The 13,611-nt window shown below is 44.5% G+C and overlaps 1 protein-coding gene across 7 annotated transcripts in view; it reads left to right on the forward strand.

The window, feature by feature from the left end:
- The window catches only part of LRIF1 (ligand dependent nuclear receptor interacting factor 1), an 11,659-nt gene extending 1,672 nt beyond the window's left edge, over window positions 1–9,987 (forward strand). For 2 of the 7 annotated variants that reach the window (XM_015650585.3, XM_015650584.3), the window contains exons 2-5: window positions 2,059–2,134; window positions 4,166–5,681; window positions 7,024–7,302; window positions 8,535–9,987. In XM_015650585.3, coding sequence (XP_015506071.1) covers window positions 4,179–5,681; window positions 7,024–7,302; window positions 8,535–9,002 — 2,250 coding nt within the window. In that variant the 5' untranslated portion in view covers window positions 2,059–2,134; window positions 4,166–4,178 and the 3' untranslated portion in view covers window positions 9,003–9,987. The other 5 variants (XM_015650583.3, XM_015650588.3, XM_033519859.1 and 2 more) reach the window with 4 other exon arrangements.
- The last annotated feature ends 3,624 nt before the right edge of the window (window positions 9,988–13,611 follow it).

Consider the following 13,611-nt stretch of genomic DNA (forward strand, 5'->3'; position numbering starts at 1 on the left):
TACCACGGGTGTTGTGACTGGAGGAGGATCTCGTCTTGGATCAGGAGAGCTGTGGTTGAGAGTGGAGCACAGGGAGCGTTTCCTGGCAGTTTGCACATCCACATTATCTGTACTCCAGGGAATATTCCACAGTGGATGAAAAGAGTTCCCAGGAGCAATTCCTGACAAACAGAAAGTGGCTTTCTGCCATCATTGAAAGCTTCTGCTTTAGGATAAAACCTCAGGTCATTAGAGATGGCTTGAACTGGAATTCTGGTCAGGATTCCTCCAAATTCAACATCAATTTTCTGGTTTGCTTTAGATGATGATAATGATAAAAATGATGGTTATTGTATATTGTCTAGATTATGTTACTATGTATTTATTGTTATCATTACTTTTATTATTTTATTACAATTTTCAGATAATCTATGAAATGAATACAGCTGTATAAAATAAATATGTATCAACTACAATAAATTAATTTTACTTTGTCCCTGGGTGCACGTTTCCAATTGACAATAAATTGTTACTTTGCCACTTCTTGGATCCCATTAAAATAAATTCCTTTGGTTCTCTGGAGTGGCCCATAGTCCCTGGCTATTTATTCACATTTGTGGCTGAAAGTTGTGCCTGCAGGAACAGTGGGGAGTGAAGGCAGATGGAAAAGGAAATGTACATTATTCTTTTTAATTTTCTGTCTTGAATTAAGTAAGTAAAGAAATAAATCTCCCATTTTCTTTCTGTTCTCTCTGCTTTCCTGCCTTCCTTAATGCCCTGTCCACAGGGAGGTGTTGGTGTTGCCACACACAGACTGTTCACCAAAAGAAATCTCCTTTTTGGGTCAAAAAAATGTGATCTGGTTGACAGATCCCTCTGTGAATGTCACAGAATTTTATTGCTTTTATTGAATTTGATAATTTCTCTGGTAATGTTAAATAAGATTTCTACCAGTCCATCATTTTTTTGGTCTTCCATGAGTTTGTTTCCCTCAAGGTTTGTTCGTGGATCTGCCTTAGGCCTTTCTAAAGTATCATAACAACACAATTATTCCTGTGTTCATATCTGAAACTTGAGGAGGTTTATTCACACAGGGTTGGAAAGTGAAGGAGGATGAAGAGGAGAAAGAAAACTCTACTTCAGTAACTATGGGAGAAATTCCCAAGGACAACCTGGCACGATACAGATTTCCTACTGTTTTTTTTGGTTTTTTTTAGGAAAAGAAATTAACCTGTTCTTGAACCAAATTGATCTGACACCCTAAAAAGGGGATACTGAGGGAGCTTTTTTCATTCTGCTTAAGGGACTCTTAAAAATTCATTAATTCAAGGAAGCAATGAGCTTGAAGACCGAAGCAAAATAACTTCCAACTCCTCTTCATGAAAAATGTATGGGGACTGTGCTTTATTTTATTTTGCTTTATTTTATTCTGGTAACATGAAACTTCCTCGTGGTTATTTCTTTGTATCACCTGGGAAAAGCTTTATGATGTGGAATTGCTGCAATGAAGCTTTTTCAACTTAGAGAGCTAAAAATATTTGCAGTGATCCTTTCTCTCCTCTGTTGTTTGAGTAAACCTGTGTGAATTCCTCTTCTCGGTATCTCATCGGACTTTCCCTTCTCTCTTGCCTATCCTTCAGCTTTTTGTCATTCTCCAAAGATGTAATTACCTGATATTTGTTTCAAGGTAAAGAATGTTATTTCCCAGACAATCACAATTTTGGGGCATCTTCCTCTTTTTCATGGAGATAAAAAGCTACAATTGCCTTCTGTAATCATTAAAATCAGAATGACCTGAAATCCAGGCAAATGAGATTTTTTTTACTGGTGCTTCCCCTCCCAATCTACTTTTAAAGTTGCTGTTTGCAGCACAGTCAAAACCAGTTTTTAAGTCTGTTGAGATGGAGGTGAATGGTGATTCCAGGTGGAATGAAGAGGTGAGCACTGGAAACCGGCAGAGGAAAATATTGATGCAAATATATCTTCAGTTCATCTCTCCCTCTTTTTCTTGCTTCATCTCCCTCTGATCTGCTCTCCTCCTTTTGCCCAAAAGTTAGAAGTGTCCCCTTGCTTTGACAGGTGGAGGAATGAGCCTCTTTGGAGGTTTCTTCTGCCCCTTGGTTCCAGTTTGCAGCCCTAGTTAGTTGGGGTGCAGGTAAGTGCCCGCTCTCTCTTCAGCAGTTTCACACTTGTGGGACTTGCTGAAAAATTCCTTCTCAACTTGCAGTTACTTCTTATATAGAGAAAAAAACTTGAGGCTGTAGATTATGGAGTTATGAAAGAAGTGTTGGGAGATTCAAAGAACAGAACAAAGTGTTGTACAGGAGCTGCTGCTGTTCCTCATTTGCATTGTTAGTAGTGCTGGGAGGTTTAAAGCGCTCCAGAAGTCTTTTCTCTGCTTTAATTATGTTCAAGCACACAAATATTTCTACTTCCTCTTCGTTTAAGCAAAACTGTTTTCTGTCAGATTCTTGTCTGTCAATGCTAGTCCATCTCAACTCTTGTTTCTGATTCCAAAGCATCCAATTCCATTTTGCTCCTAAGCCCTCCAGAGACAGCTTATGGTTATGACACATGGTTAGAACCATGTCATTGCCCATATTTTAACTTTCAGTACCTTAAAAACAAAAGCACTGCAGAATTTCCTGCCCACTGCACTGATACCTCATGTAAAAATCTCCATTTTCACACATTGTGACCAGAAATGAGGCATTGTACCAGAATACGAGGTGTGGGAGTTGATTCCAGGGTCACAGCAAGGAAAGCTGTGTGTGCCTGATGCCTCTGTGTGTTGGGCAGAGAGTCGTGGGGTATTTGTGTCAGTAGCCAGGGGAATGGGACCCCCAGCAGCATCTGCCCGACTTTGGGAGTGAAGAGCAGTCCTGTGGCACACAGAACTGAGCTCACCCAAGCACCACTCCAAGCTGAGTCAGAAGCCTGAAAAGACAGAAAAAATGCTGCTTTCAAAACTACCTGATGGAAAGCAGGACACAGCACTGATGTCACTGGGATGGGACTGGGAATTCTCCCATGTCCGTGTTCCCAAGGCTTTTATTGACATGGGAAGGCAATGGAATGGAGCTGGTGCTCTTGGTGACTCCAGGTGGAGCTGGCAGCTCTGCCTTTTAATCGCTCTGGATCCGCTGTTGGGAAACAACTTCCAGTGATTTGGTGTCTTCTTTCCAGTGAGGGCAGCTCTGTTTGCCCAGGTGTCTCTGCAGTGCTTTGGGCAGTAGATTGTTCTGCACAGAGTCCAGGAGTTCTTTGTAGAAGAGCTTGCTTTGGGCAGACTCCCCTGGAATGGGAAAGGTTCTTTGTCTTGCCATGGACTCAAACAATCTTGGCATTTGGAGCAGTCCCAGCTAACTTGTGTTTTGGTAAGATCTGTCTGTCTCTTGGTGAGTTCTTACCTCCACCTGCAAGAAATCTCTGTTTTCAGATGTCCCTGGTGCTGTTTCCCTATGTTCCTCCTTGGTTTTGAAGTCTTTCCCTTCCCAGACTTAGACTTCTGGTCTCAAAAATGTTTATAATCCAGTAACATTTGAGGGTTTTCCATCTTTCTGAAGATGAACCACCTCTGTGGTCTGTATCTGCCTCGAGAATGGCTGGGCAAGTGCAATGGAGGCACAGGAGCTGCCTTTTCCACTAGATAAACTCATCCTGCTTCCAGATTTCTTTGTTATGTCTGAAGTAATTCCTGCTTCCATGTTGTCATGTAACTACTCTGCCTGTATTTTCCTGAAGTGTTCCTTAAATTCATAGTTCATAACACTCAGGAAGGATATAAATAGTAACAGGGAGGTAGGAAAGGGAAAAATAAAGCTTTTCAGGGAATTCAGGAGGAAGTGGTTTCACTTTCATAATGAAAGGCCCCATGAGGGGAAGAAGAGGTAATGTGAGGTGTTTCCTGGGGTTTTTTTAACTTGTTTTTAATCTGAATGAGATGCCATTTCTTGCTACTCTGGGGTGTAGAAGTTGGATACTATTTTCAGACAGACTGAGGTGGTCTGAAATGGAAACCCAGGTAGGCCAGTAGGAAGCTCCTAAAGATTAGCTCAGGCATTTTCCAGGAGTTAATTTGCTTCAGCCCTGGGTGTAGAGGTCACTAATGCTTGTGAATTAAAGTACCTGTGCTTGTTCACTTACACTGCCTTTCATTTTTCTCTTTTCCCTTTTCTTTGTTAAGCATTGCAGGATGTATGTACCGAGTCATTCAGACAACGGGACCAGATGGGAAAAAACTTCTGAAATTGCTTCCCATTTCTAAAACTTCTGGAAGCTTTGTGCCAATAGTTCAGTCTCCAGCCATGCCAAATAATTCTAATGCAAATGTTTCTAGCCCAGTCCATCTTACTTTTAAGACACAGCTTGGCAATACTGCTGCACCTTCATCTGTTAAGATACCTATTTTTCAGCCTCCTAATCCTGGAAAGATTATTCTTAGGAGGACATTAGACAAGCAGGAAAGTGCTAGGGCAGGTTCTGAAAAGGAAAGCTCGATTCCAAGTGCAGCTGTCAACTCCCAGAGCAGCTGTGTGCCCATGGATGGAGTGTCCCTGCAGAACGTGGTCATCACAAGCTCCTCTCACCAGAGCAGCACAACCTATATGGTGGTGAACACCAAATCCCTCCCAGTGACTGCCAAGTCTGCAGTGCTGCCCTCCGGACACCACCTCCAGATTCCAGCTGATGCAGAAGTGAAGTCTGTCCCAGCATCTCTTCTGCCACCTGCAATACAGCAAAAAATCCTGGCAGCTGCAGCCACCAGTGTGTCTGGAGGGGCCGACGGTACAAAAACGCCGACGGTGATTTACGTGTCACCCGTGAACACCGTGAAAACCTCCCAAGTCCTGCCCAAGTGCTTGCAGAGCTTTTGCCCCAAATCTGCCATGGAAGTTTCAAAGACACTGGTAGTGACAGCTGGCCAAAAGGGATCTGGCTCTTCTCCTGAGCCAGTCACACCTGAGGGGCAGCAGTGCCAGCAGGCTCCCATGAAGTGGATCGTGCAAGAAACCGCCCCTCTCTCAGCAGCTTGTCTTATCCCTGTAAAGTCTTCAAATAATGTGGCTTCCAAGATCCTGAAAACTTTGTCAGACATGAAGAATGTAGAAGTTAATACTGCAAATATTTTGCCACTCTGTTCTAGTGGTCCTGGTGGAAGCCAAACCAAAATCACACCTTTGAAAGATAATGCTCTGGTCATGTACAATGGGAAGATCTATTTATTGACCAAAAGAGGCTCTGATGTTCTGTCAGCCCAGGCTGACAAACAAACATCTTCCTCTTCTGATGCTTTACTAAAAAAGGAGGCACCCAAGCAAATTGATTCTACTGAAGTCAATAAAACAACCAGTAAAGTGGTGAATCTGGTGTTGTCAAGCAAAGGAGTGGTGCTGTCTCAGAAAGACCCAAACCCATGTACAGTCTCCACAAATTCATCACCAGTTGGCTTAAGAAATGACTTAAAATCCACATCTGCAGCTCTGCTTACAGCAAGTGCTGATCAGCAGGATCCCACTGTAATCCAGAGACAGAATTTGCCCTTCACCAAGAGCATTTCTTGCAGTGGAGTGATCCCGGTTCCAGCAGTAGGGATGCAGGAAAGTGTGTGGCAAAATGGCAAAGACACGAGTCATTCCCCACGAGCAGCTGTGCTACCTCAGGCTAAGCAGGAATGTGCTGTCAGTGAAGAATGGCCAAAGGTAATAAATCATAAACATGCCACCTCAGTATCTGCTCAGTGGTTCTGTGCTGCTGGTTTTGGGTGGATAAAATGGCCCTTGAAGAGTTCACACGTTCTTGTAACAAGGTATCCTGGAAATGCTGCCCTAAGGTTGGTTCTAGTCAATAAAAGGCCTTTTCCCGATAATTTTGCACTGTGCAAGTGAGAAATGCATAAAAAAGAGAGGGACAGAGGAAAGGTGACTTTTGATTTCCTCCCAGGATAAATGGTCAGCAATAAATGAACTGCAGGGAGGCTGTTCATGGTTTGGGCTCTTAGATGTTGATGCCACATGTTCACAGCACAACGTCAGGGCTGTGCAGGGGTGATGTGAAGGACAAGTTTGTGGCTTCACAAAAGGAAAATAAGTTGGAAGAGCTGAGTTTGTCCTCCAGAGACAGCTCTGGTGTGGCACTGTCAGCTCCAGGCTCCACTTGCTCTGGCAGCCATGGGCAGGAGCTGTGTTTCCTTCCTCCCCTCCCTGGGTCCACATCAGGAACTCTTGAGATCATTAATGCTGCACTGACATATTCTTTTAAGATCATAATGTTGAAAATATATTAAAAGTTGTAAGCCTCCAATCCCCAAGCTCCCCACGCAGGATTGGCCATGATTTCAGTAGCTCCAGAGGCCAGGATGATTTTGTCTCCAGAGAAAAAAATCATTCTGAAATTTGTGTTGTCCAGGCAGAACAGAAATGTCAGCTGAGTGTATCTTTGCAAATTTTTGACATTTAATTGTTGCAACAGACTGTAAGACCTAGTTTTTTGATTGTTTTTCACCTAAAAAATGGTTGAAATATCATTTATTTTCTTCAGTGTTGTGTGATGCTGAGTGTCAGCATTTGCATTGGCTTTAACCTTGGTGAGGAGTAGTTCAGCAAATTAGGAGTTCTTGTCCCTGAATTTGCAAACCCCTGGATTGCAGAGTAAAGACAGTAAAGAGTAAAGACCTGCACTTCCTTCTTCTTTCTTTGCTACTTTGGAAGGGTAGAACAGGTGATTCTCTTGTTGCTTCTTTTTTTTTTTCTGTGATTGCTGGTTGGTCTGGACATTTTCTGGGTGTTCCACAATGAACTTGGGGTGTCAAATAACGAGTGCTAGACCTACAATAAATTGCATATAATTTATCAAAATTGGCTTATCTGTGTTAAATGATAGCTGTGTTAAACATAGCTCTGGGAGAATGGCAGACAAAATAAATGTTCACCTGTCTTTCTAGTACCTACTTTTTTATATTAATATATTTTATCTATTTATATACATGTAGAGAGAGAGAATGAGGGAGTGATTGATGGCGCTCTCGCTGTTTCTGTATTTCAGATCCAATGTGAAAAAATGGATTCACCGGGAAAGGTTATTCAGATCAAACACCAAGAGAACCAACACTGGAGACAGTTCTTGGAATTAAGGAAAAAATTTGGTCTCTCTAAGGAGGAGAGAGTTTACCTTACGAGAATACCATTAAGGGCCTTCTGTGAGAGTCCAGAAGAAGGGGTTTGTTCCAGTGACAGTTTGGAAAGGAAAAATGATTCTTGCAGTTCATCCTCATTGGATGTGGAAATAATGAATCATCATCAGGAATGTGTTAAAGAGAAAAAGGTATCTGGGATTTTTCAGTGCTAAATACACTCAGAAAGCAGCGTGTGTTGAGTCAGTACAGAGCTGGGGGTGTTTGGAGCCTCCCACCTCTGAATTCTTGTTGTGATCTCGGTGAGAATTGTTCCTAGAACATGTTTGAGATTTCTGGATGACTCGAGCACCCTCTAGGAATTTTTATCCTCGTTTTTGGGTTCAGATGGAGGGAACTTGAACAACAAATGCTTTAGAGAAAACTGTCCCTACTACTGTGGTGATGGTTCTTGCTGGAATAGGGACCAGACCTCGGGATCCTGATTTATATTTATACCCTCTGCAGATGATTATGTTTGTCTAGCAGCGCAGTGGGCACAGGCAGAGGAATGCATTTGTTAGAAGAAATTTACTTTTGGATCTGTTCAATTTTTAGAATTACAAATGTTGATATAAACTTTGTCATTGGTTGGGTACTTCTGGAAGGAAGAACTTCAGTGTTAACGCGTGGAAAGGACTTTATCTGTTCAAGTATTTCCGTTCAGCTACGTTTTCTTATGTGTGATTCTACTCAACTCAATCAAAGATGTTCTCAGGTTTTACTAATTTTGTGCTAATATTTGAGCAGATCCGTGGCTGCTCATAATATTACCATTGCCATTACCATTATCATTAACTTTAACATTAAACCATCCCTTAGAAGTGTCCAAGGCCAGGCTGGACAGAGCCTGGAGCAGCCTGGTATCATGGAAAGTATCCTTGCCCATGGCAGGGGGTGGAATGGAATGGGATTTAAGGTCTCTTCCAACTCAAGCCAGGATGTGATTCCATGATTCAAATAATAAAACATCTGGGAGGAATTTAGTCTGATCATGGATGTTACTCCTCAGATTGAGGTTTTGGAAATGTAGACATGAAGAATCCTTCTACACTGAATTTTCCCATCAAATTAGAAAGTTTTTGTCTTGCAGTAGTGTTAACTTAAACAGCCACAGGAGATGATGGAGGTGCCCAGGAAAGGGAGACATGCAGTGTTGACTGAGGAAGGAAATCGGTATTCTGAAATTGTTGACTGGGAATCTTTGCTAGAAAAACATCAAACACAGAAATATGTTTGTTCCTTTGCTGAAAGAAACTTCTTCCAAGCAGTAATTTAAAAAAGCTTTCAACAAATAACTTGTTATTTGTGCCTAGAGAACTTGGTGTTATAATGTAGCTGATGCCAAGTTTAACAGAAGTGATTTTTGTCTTTCTAACTGCAGATAGCTGTGGACCTGGAAGAGGATTTGACTAGGAGAAGGAAAATAAAATCTTCGCCTTTGTTGGACAGTGGGAAGAGGAGGAGAACTTCCACCAAGTCAGCCACAAGTCCCAGTTTAGAAGTCAGCAGCTCGAGTTGCAGTGCAGTTAGCAGGAGTGTGTCCCCTCCCGCAGCCCCACCGCCGCCGGCTGTTCCCACGGGCTCTGCTGGGGCGTCCCAAGGGAGGGACTCAGAGCAGGACGCGTTCCCCCGCTGCAGCGACACTGCCCACCCGGGCATTTCCCTTTTACTGAACCCTGAAGAGGATGCTTCCGTTCTGGAAGGTTCTTTCCGAGATGACGCCTTCCCCGTGGCTCCCCCAGACCTGGATGAGACAATCCGCGATGAAAAAATCAAGCGACTGAAGCAGCTGCTGCGGGAGCGCGAGGCGGCGCTGGAGGAAATGCGCCGGGAAATGCAGCAGAGCTGAAACCCTGCCCTGGGGATCCCAGCCCTGGGCATCACCTCTTCAGGGACTTCAGGAGGAGATCCCTTGCTTAAATGAGTATTTCTGGCAGATGGAAGAACTAGATGAAATTTGTGTGTATTTAGAGAACTGTAGGTTTTTGTTGAATGCCAGAAATAAGAGACTTGGACCATCAAATTCTACTTCTGGGACAAGATCCAAGAGCACAGACATTTTTACCATTCCCCATATTTTGAATCTAGGGGTTCTGTATTAGTCTTAGAAAATAAACTTTTCCTCTTCCAAATTCCATAGCCTGGCTCATGGAACCCCAATGCAAATTGCAAACCCTAGTTGTAGATATTTTTTTGTTTGTGTTTCTCATTGCATGAGAACTTTGAATTCCTGAGAACTGTCACTTTTCAGAAGAGGTCAACAGGCAGTTGTTAATAAATGCTATTTAAAGGAGCTGGGAATTAGGCTTTAGACAGGTATTTATACAAAACCTTTTGCAGATATGAAGACAGAGGCAGGAGGAGCCCTTTGACAGTTTGGATTAATGGATCTCCCTGTTATTATTGTGAGCCTTTATAAGGCCATGGCCAGCTCCAGCTGTGCAATGTGGAAATTTGGTTGTGGGGTTGTTTTGCAAGTTGTACTTTTTCTAAACAGAATTCTGTTAATAATAATTTCTCAAAGCTAAAAGACTTCTTTATCCCTGGGTGTTATTTTTAATGATCCTCAATGAGTGTCTTTTAATTTGTTGCTGTTTGAACATTTCTCACCTTCATTTATGGTACCTTAGTTTGCCTTGTAGGAGGGGATGTGCCCTCAGACTGTCTTTACATCCTAATTTTTATAGAACTCTGTGTGTATTTTCCCACATGCTCTGTTGTATGTGTAGGGACACTTTTCCTTGTCCTCTGTTGTCCATGTCTTTGATCCTTGCAGGTTCCTTCTGCAGTTTTTCAGTTTCTCTTCCACCAATTAATAACTTTTTGCCAGCAGAGTTTGTGATTGTCTTGTTCTTGTCTATTTATGTTTATGTTTAACATCACCGATCCCAGCAGAGCTCTGCTGCGGATTTGTGTTCACAGGAGGCTTTTTTACTGTCTTTGCTTTTGTTTTTATTCTTATTTTGTTTCATTTTAGTCAAATTTTCATCTACATGGTTTTCATTTATTATCCCATGGATGCCCAGTTTATCTATAGGGTTTTGGTGTAGGATGGATGTTTCTTAGAGAGCTTAGTCCCAAATTCCTTGTTTATATAATTTTTGACAGTGGGAAAAATTCCAGTGGATTGGAGAAGCAAGAGAGGTTTTTACAAGGGAAGAAAGAAGTTCCTGCTCTGAAGAATCACAGAGAAGGCTTTGGGGTGTAAGGGACTTTTACAGCTCATCTCATTCCACTAGCCCAGGTTGCTGCAAGCCCCATCCAGCCCAGCCTGTGACACTTCCAGGAGCAGGAAGAGCTTGAGCTGGACCAAGGTGATGGACCAGATGCACAGTGGTGGGTGAGGAGGGAGGGTAAATAATGGAAATAAAGTCTGCAGTGATTGAGATTACTTGGTAGGAGGGAAGTGTGGTGGAACAAGCAAGTCAGGGTGGTACTGTGGGCATCCATGGGCTCACTGTGTGTGGAATGGGTGTTCTGGGACAGACACCTCCGTGCTCCGCTCGCTCCCCTCCTGTGGGATGGGGGAGAATGGAAGAATGGAACTGTGGGTGAAGATAAAGGCAGTTTAACAGACCAAACAAAAGCTGCTTTACAAAAAGTAAAACCAAGAATTCAGTCACCACATCCTGTCAGTAGGCAGATCAGCATCTTCTGTGTGCACTATTCACTTGGAAGACAAATGCTGTGACCAGAAATGTTCTTCCATCCTCCTGCTTTCATAAAGCTTTTGTTTGCTGAGCATGGCCTCCTGTGGCACGGAATATCCCTTTGATCAGTCTGGGAAGACTGTCCAGGCTGTGTCTGTTCCCAGTTCCTTGTACATCCCCAAATTCCTGTCCATCCCGAGCCTGCTGGGGGTGCACAGCGAGAGCAGGAGAAAACCTGGCTGTTGTGGGAACTCTCCTCAAAACACAGGTGTGTGATCAGCAGTCTCCTCAAACCCCGAACACGGCGTCACCTGGGGCTGCTGTGAAGGACATTGACTCCATCCCCCCTGAAAGGATGAAGTGGGAATTGGGAAGGACACGAGGCACCCTCCTGTCAGGTGTCTGGTGTTCCAATCACCTGCAGAAGACACGCTTCCAACAGATTTTGCTCACTGTTCTCTAACAAATGTCTTTCCTCTGTTTTACAATGATCTCAAGAAATGATGAAGCTGAGTTGTCTTATCCTCTTGTTTCACTGGAGGATTCCAGCACTGACGTTCTACCATGTCTTCTTTCTCCCAGAACCTCTTTTCCCTGACAAAGTAGTTCATTTGCCTGAGTCTTTTGTAGAGAAATAAAATACTCAGAAGTTGGGAGAAGAATCCTCACTACAAAATTTTGAAGAAATGTGACCAGGATTTGGTTGTCCAATGTAGTGATGGAAAACACCTGGTTCAGTTCAGAAAAACAGTGAAACCAAGTGTGGAAGAGAGAGATCTTCCTTGGAATGTGAGTGCAAGGTTGGAGGGATCACTGAGAGCCAGGAGAAGCCTCTGGATGTGTCGATGGGGGAAAGTTGTGCCAAGAGGAACAAAGGGGCTTCTGATGGCCAAGGACCTTGAGGCTGTTGGAGCTGCTCCTCATCCTGTCCGTAGCACAGATTGGGTTTTGCTGCCCTGTTCATCCTTGAACTGCTGCGATTCATGACGAGTCTGTGACAAGAACTAGAGTTCTGGGAATGTTGGCTGTCACCCCAGGAGTGAAGGGGACTGCTGGCCATCCCTGAATGCAGGCCGGGCTGGCAGGAAGGTGTGACACACTGGGATTGCTGTGCTAAGTACATACAAAATCCGTGGATTTAGGATCTGAACTACAACTTCAAGCAAATTCCTGGGAATAATCGGTGGAAGACCTTTTAGGAATTTCAGAGTCCAAAGAGCAGAGGTGGCAGTGAGTGCTGGACAGAAGAGATCAGGAAGATGGTGCAAGTTGTTACCATCAGCCACACCTGCTGCCAGGACTGTCCCTGTGCCCGTCTCCTGTACTGGGGACCCACCACAGCTTCAGAACTTCTGTGTGAGGCACAAACCTTCCCAGAGGCCTGTCCCAGACAGAATCATTGGATCATTTAGATTGGAAAAGACCCTCAGGATTATCAAGTCTGACTGTAAAGCTGAGGTAGCCAAGCCCAGCACTGACCCAGGTCTAGGCATTGCTGGGTGCACCCCAGGAATCCACCTGGGGGTGGCTTTCATGGGCTGTACAGGAACACCATCAGATCAAGCTCTGCACAGACAGCAGCAGTGTCATGTTCAGCACACAGCAGAGCATAATTGATCCAGGAGGTTCTGGAATGCACTGAGGATAAATTCTTGTGCTCACCAGCAGGGAGGACCTGGTGGGGAATGAGAAGCTCAAGGGCAGCCTGGGCTGAGCGAACGTGGAATGGTGGATTCAGGATCCTCAGGGCAACAAGGAGAGCACAGTGATCCCTGGGATTCAGGGTGTCACTTCAGGGATCTGCTTGGTTGAGTCTCATGGGATAAAGCCTTGGAGGGAAGAGGGACCCAGGAGAGCTGGTTGATATTTAAGGATCACCTCCAAGCTCAGGAGCGATGTATCCTAAGCACGAGGAAGTTGGACAAAAACTCCAGGAGGCCTCTGAGGGTGAACAAGGAGCTCCTGGACAAACTCAGAGAGTGTGGAAGCAAGGACAGGCAGCCTGGGAGGAATACAGAGGGACTGTCTGAGCAGCCAGGGATCAGATTAGGAAACCTGAAGCCCTGATGGAGTTAAATCTGGCCAGGGACATCAAGGGCAACAGAAAATCTTCTATAGGTACATTGGTGATAAAAGGAAGATGGGACAATATGGACCCTCTCCAGAAGGAAATGGGACACCTGCTTACCCAGGACATGGAGAAGACTGAGGTTCTCAGCGTTTGTGCCTCAGTCTTCACTGGGAAGTGACCCAGTTATACCACCAGAGTTGCAGAGGCAAAGGCAGGGACTGGGAGAAGGAAGAACCATCCACAGCAGGACAATCACAGAATCCCAAAACCTTTAGGGTTGGAAAAGCCCTCCAAGGTCATCAAGTCCAAGCTGTGACCAATACCCACTTTGTCACTCAGCCCAGAGCACTGGGTGTCACATCCAGGAACTCCTTTGACACCTCCAGGGATGGCGACTGCATCATCTCCCTGGGAATCCCCTTCCAGTGCCTGACCACCCCTTCCAGGAAGAAATTCCTCTGGATGTCCAGCCTGAAACTTCCCTGGTACAACCTGATGCTGTTTGCTCTTGTCCTGTCCCTGTTCCCTGAGAGCAGAGGTTTTTCCCTATGGGCTGCTCAAAGGTGGCTTTGGCTCCATCCCATCTGGCCCTAAGTTCAGGGTATGGATCGGCCCCCTGGGCCCAGGGGAGCAGAGGTGAGGCCGGAGGTTCTGCCACCCTAAAGGATTTGGGCTGAGGAGAGAAGAGGGTGAGGGAGGTGAACCTGGGTGTGGAGGAAGAGACAAGGAGACACAAC

This window comes from Parus major, chromosome 26 (genome assembly GCF_001522545.3).
Source record: "Parus major isolate Abel chromosome 26, Parus_major1.1, whole genome shotgun sequence".
Classification (NCBI taxonomy): Eukaryota; Metazoa; Chordata; class Aves; order Passeriformes; family Paridae; genus Parus; species Parus major.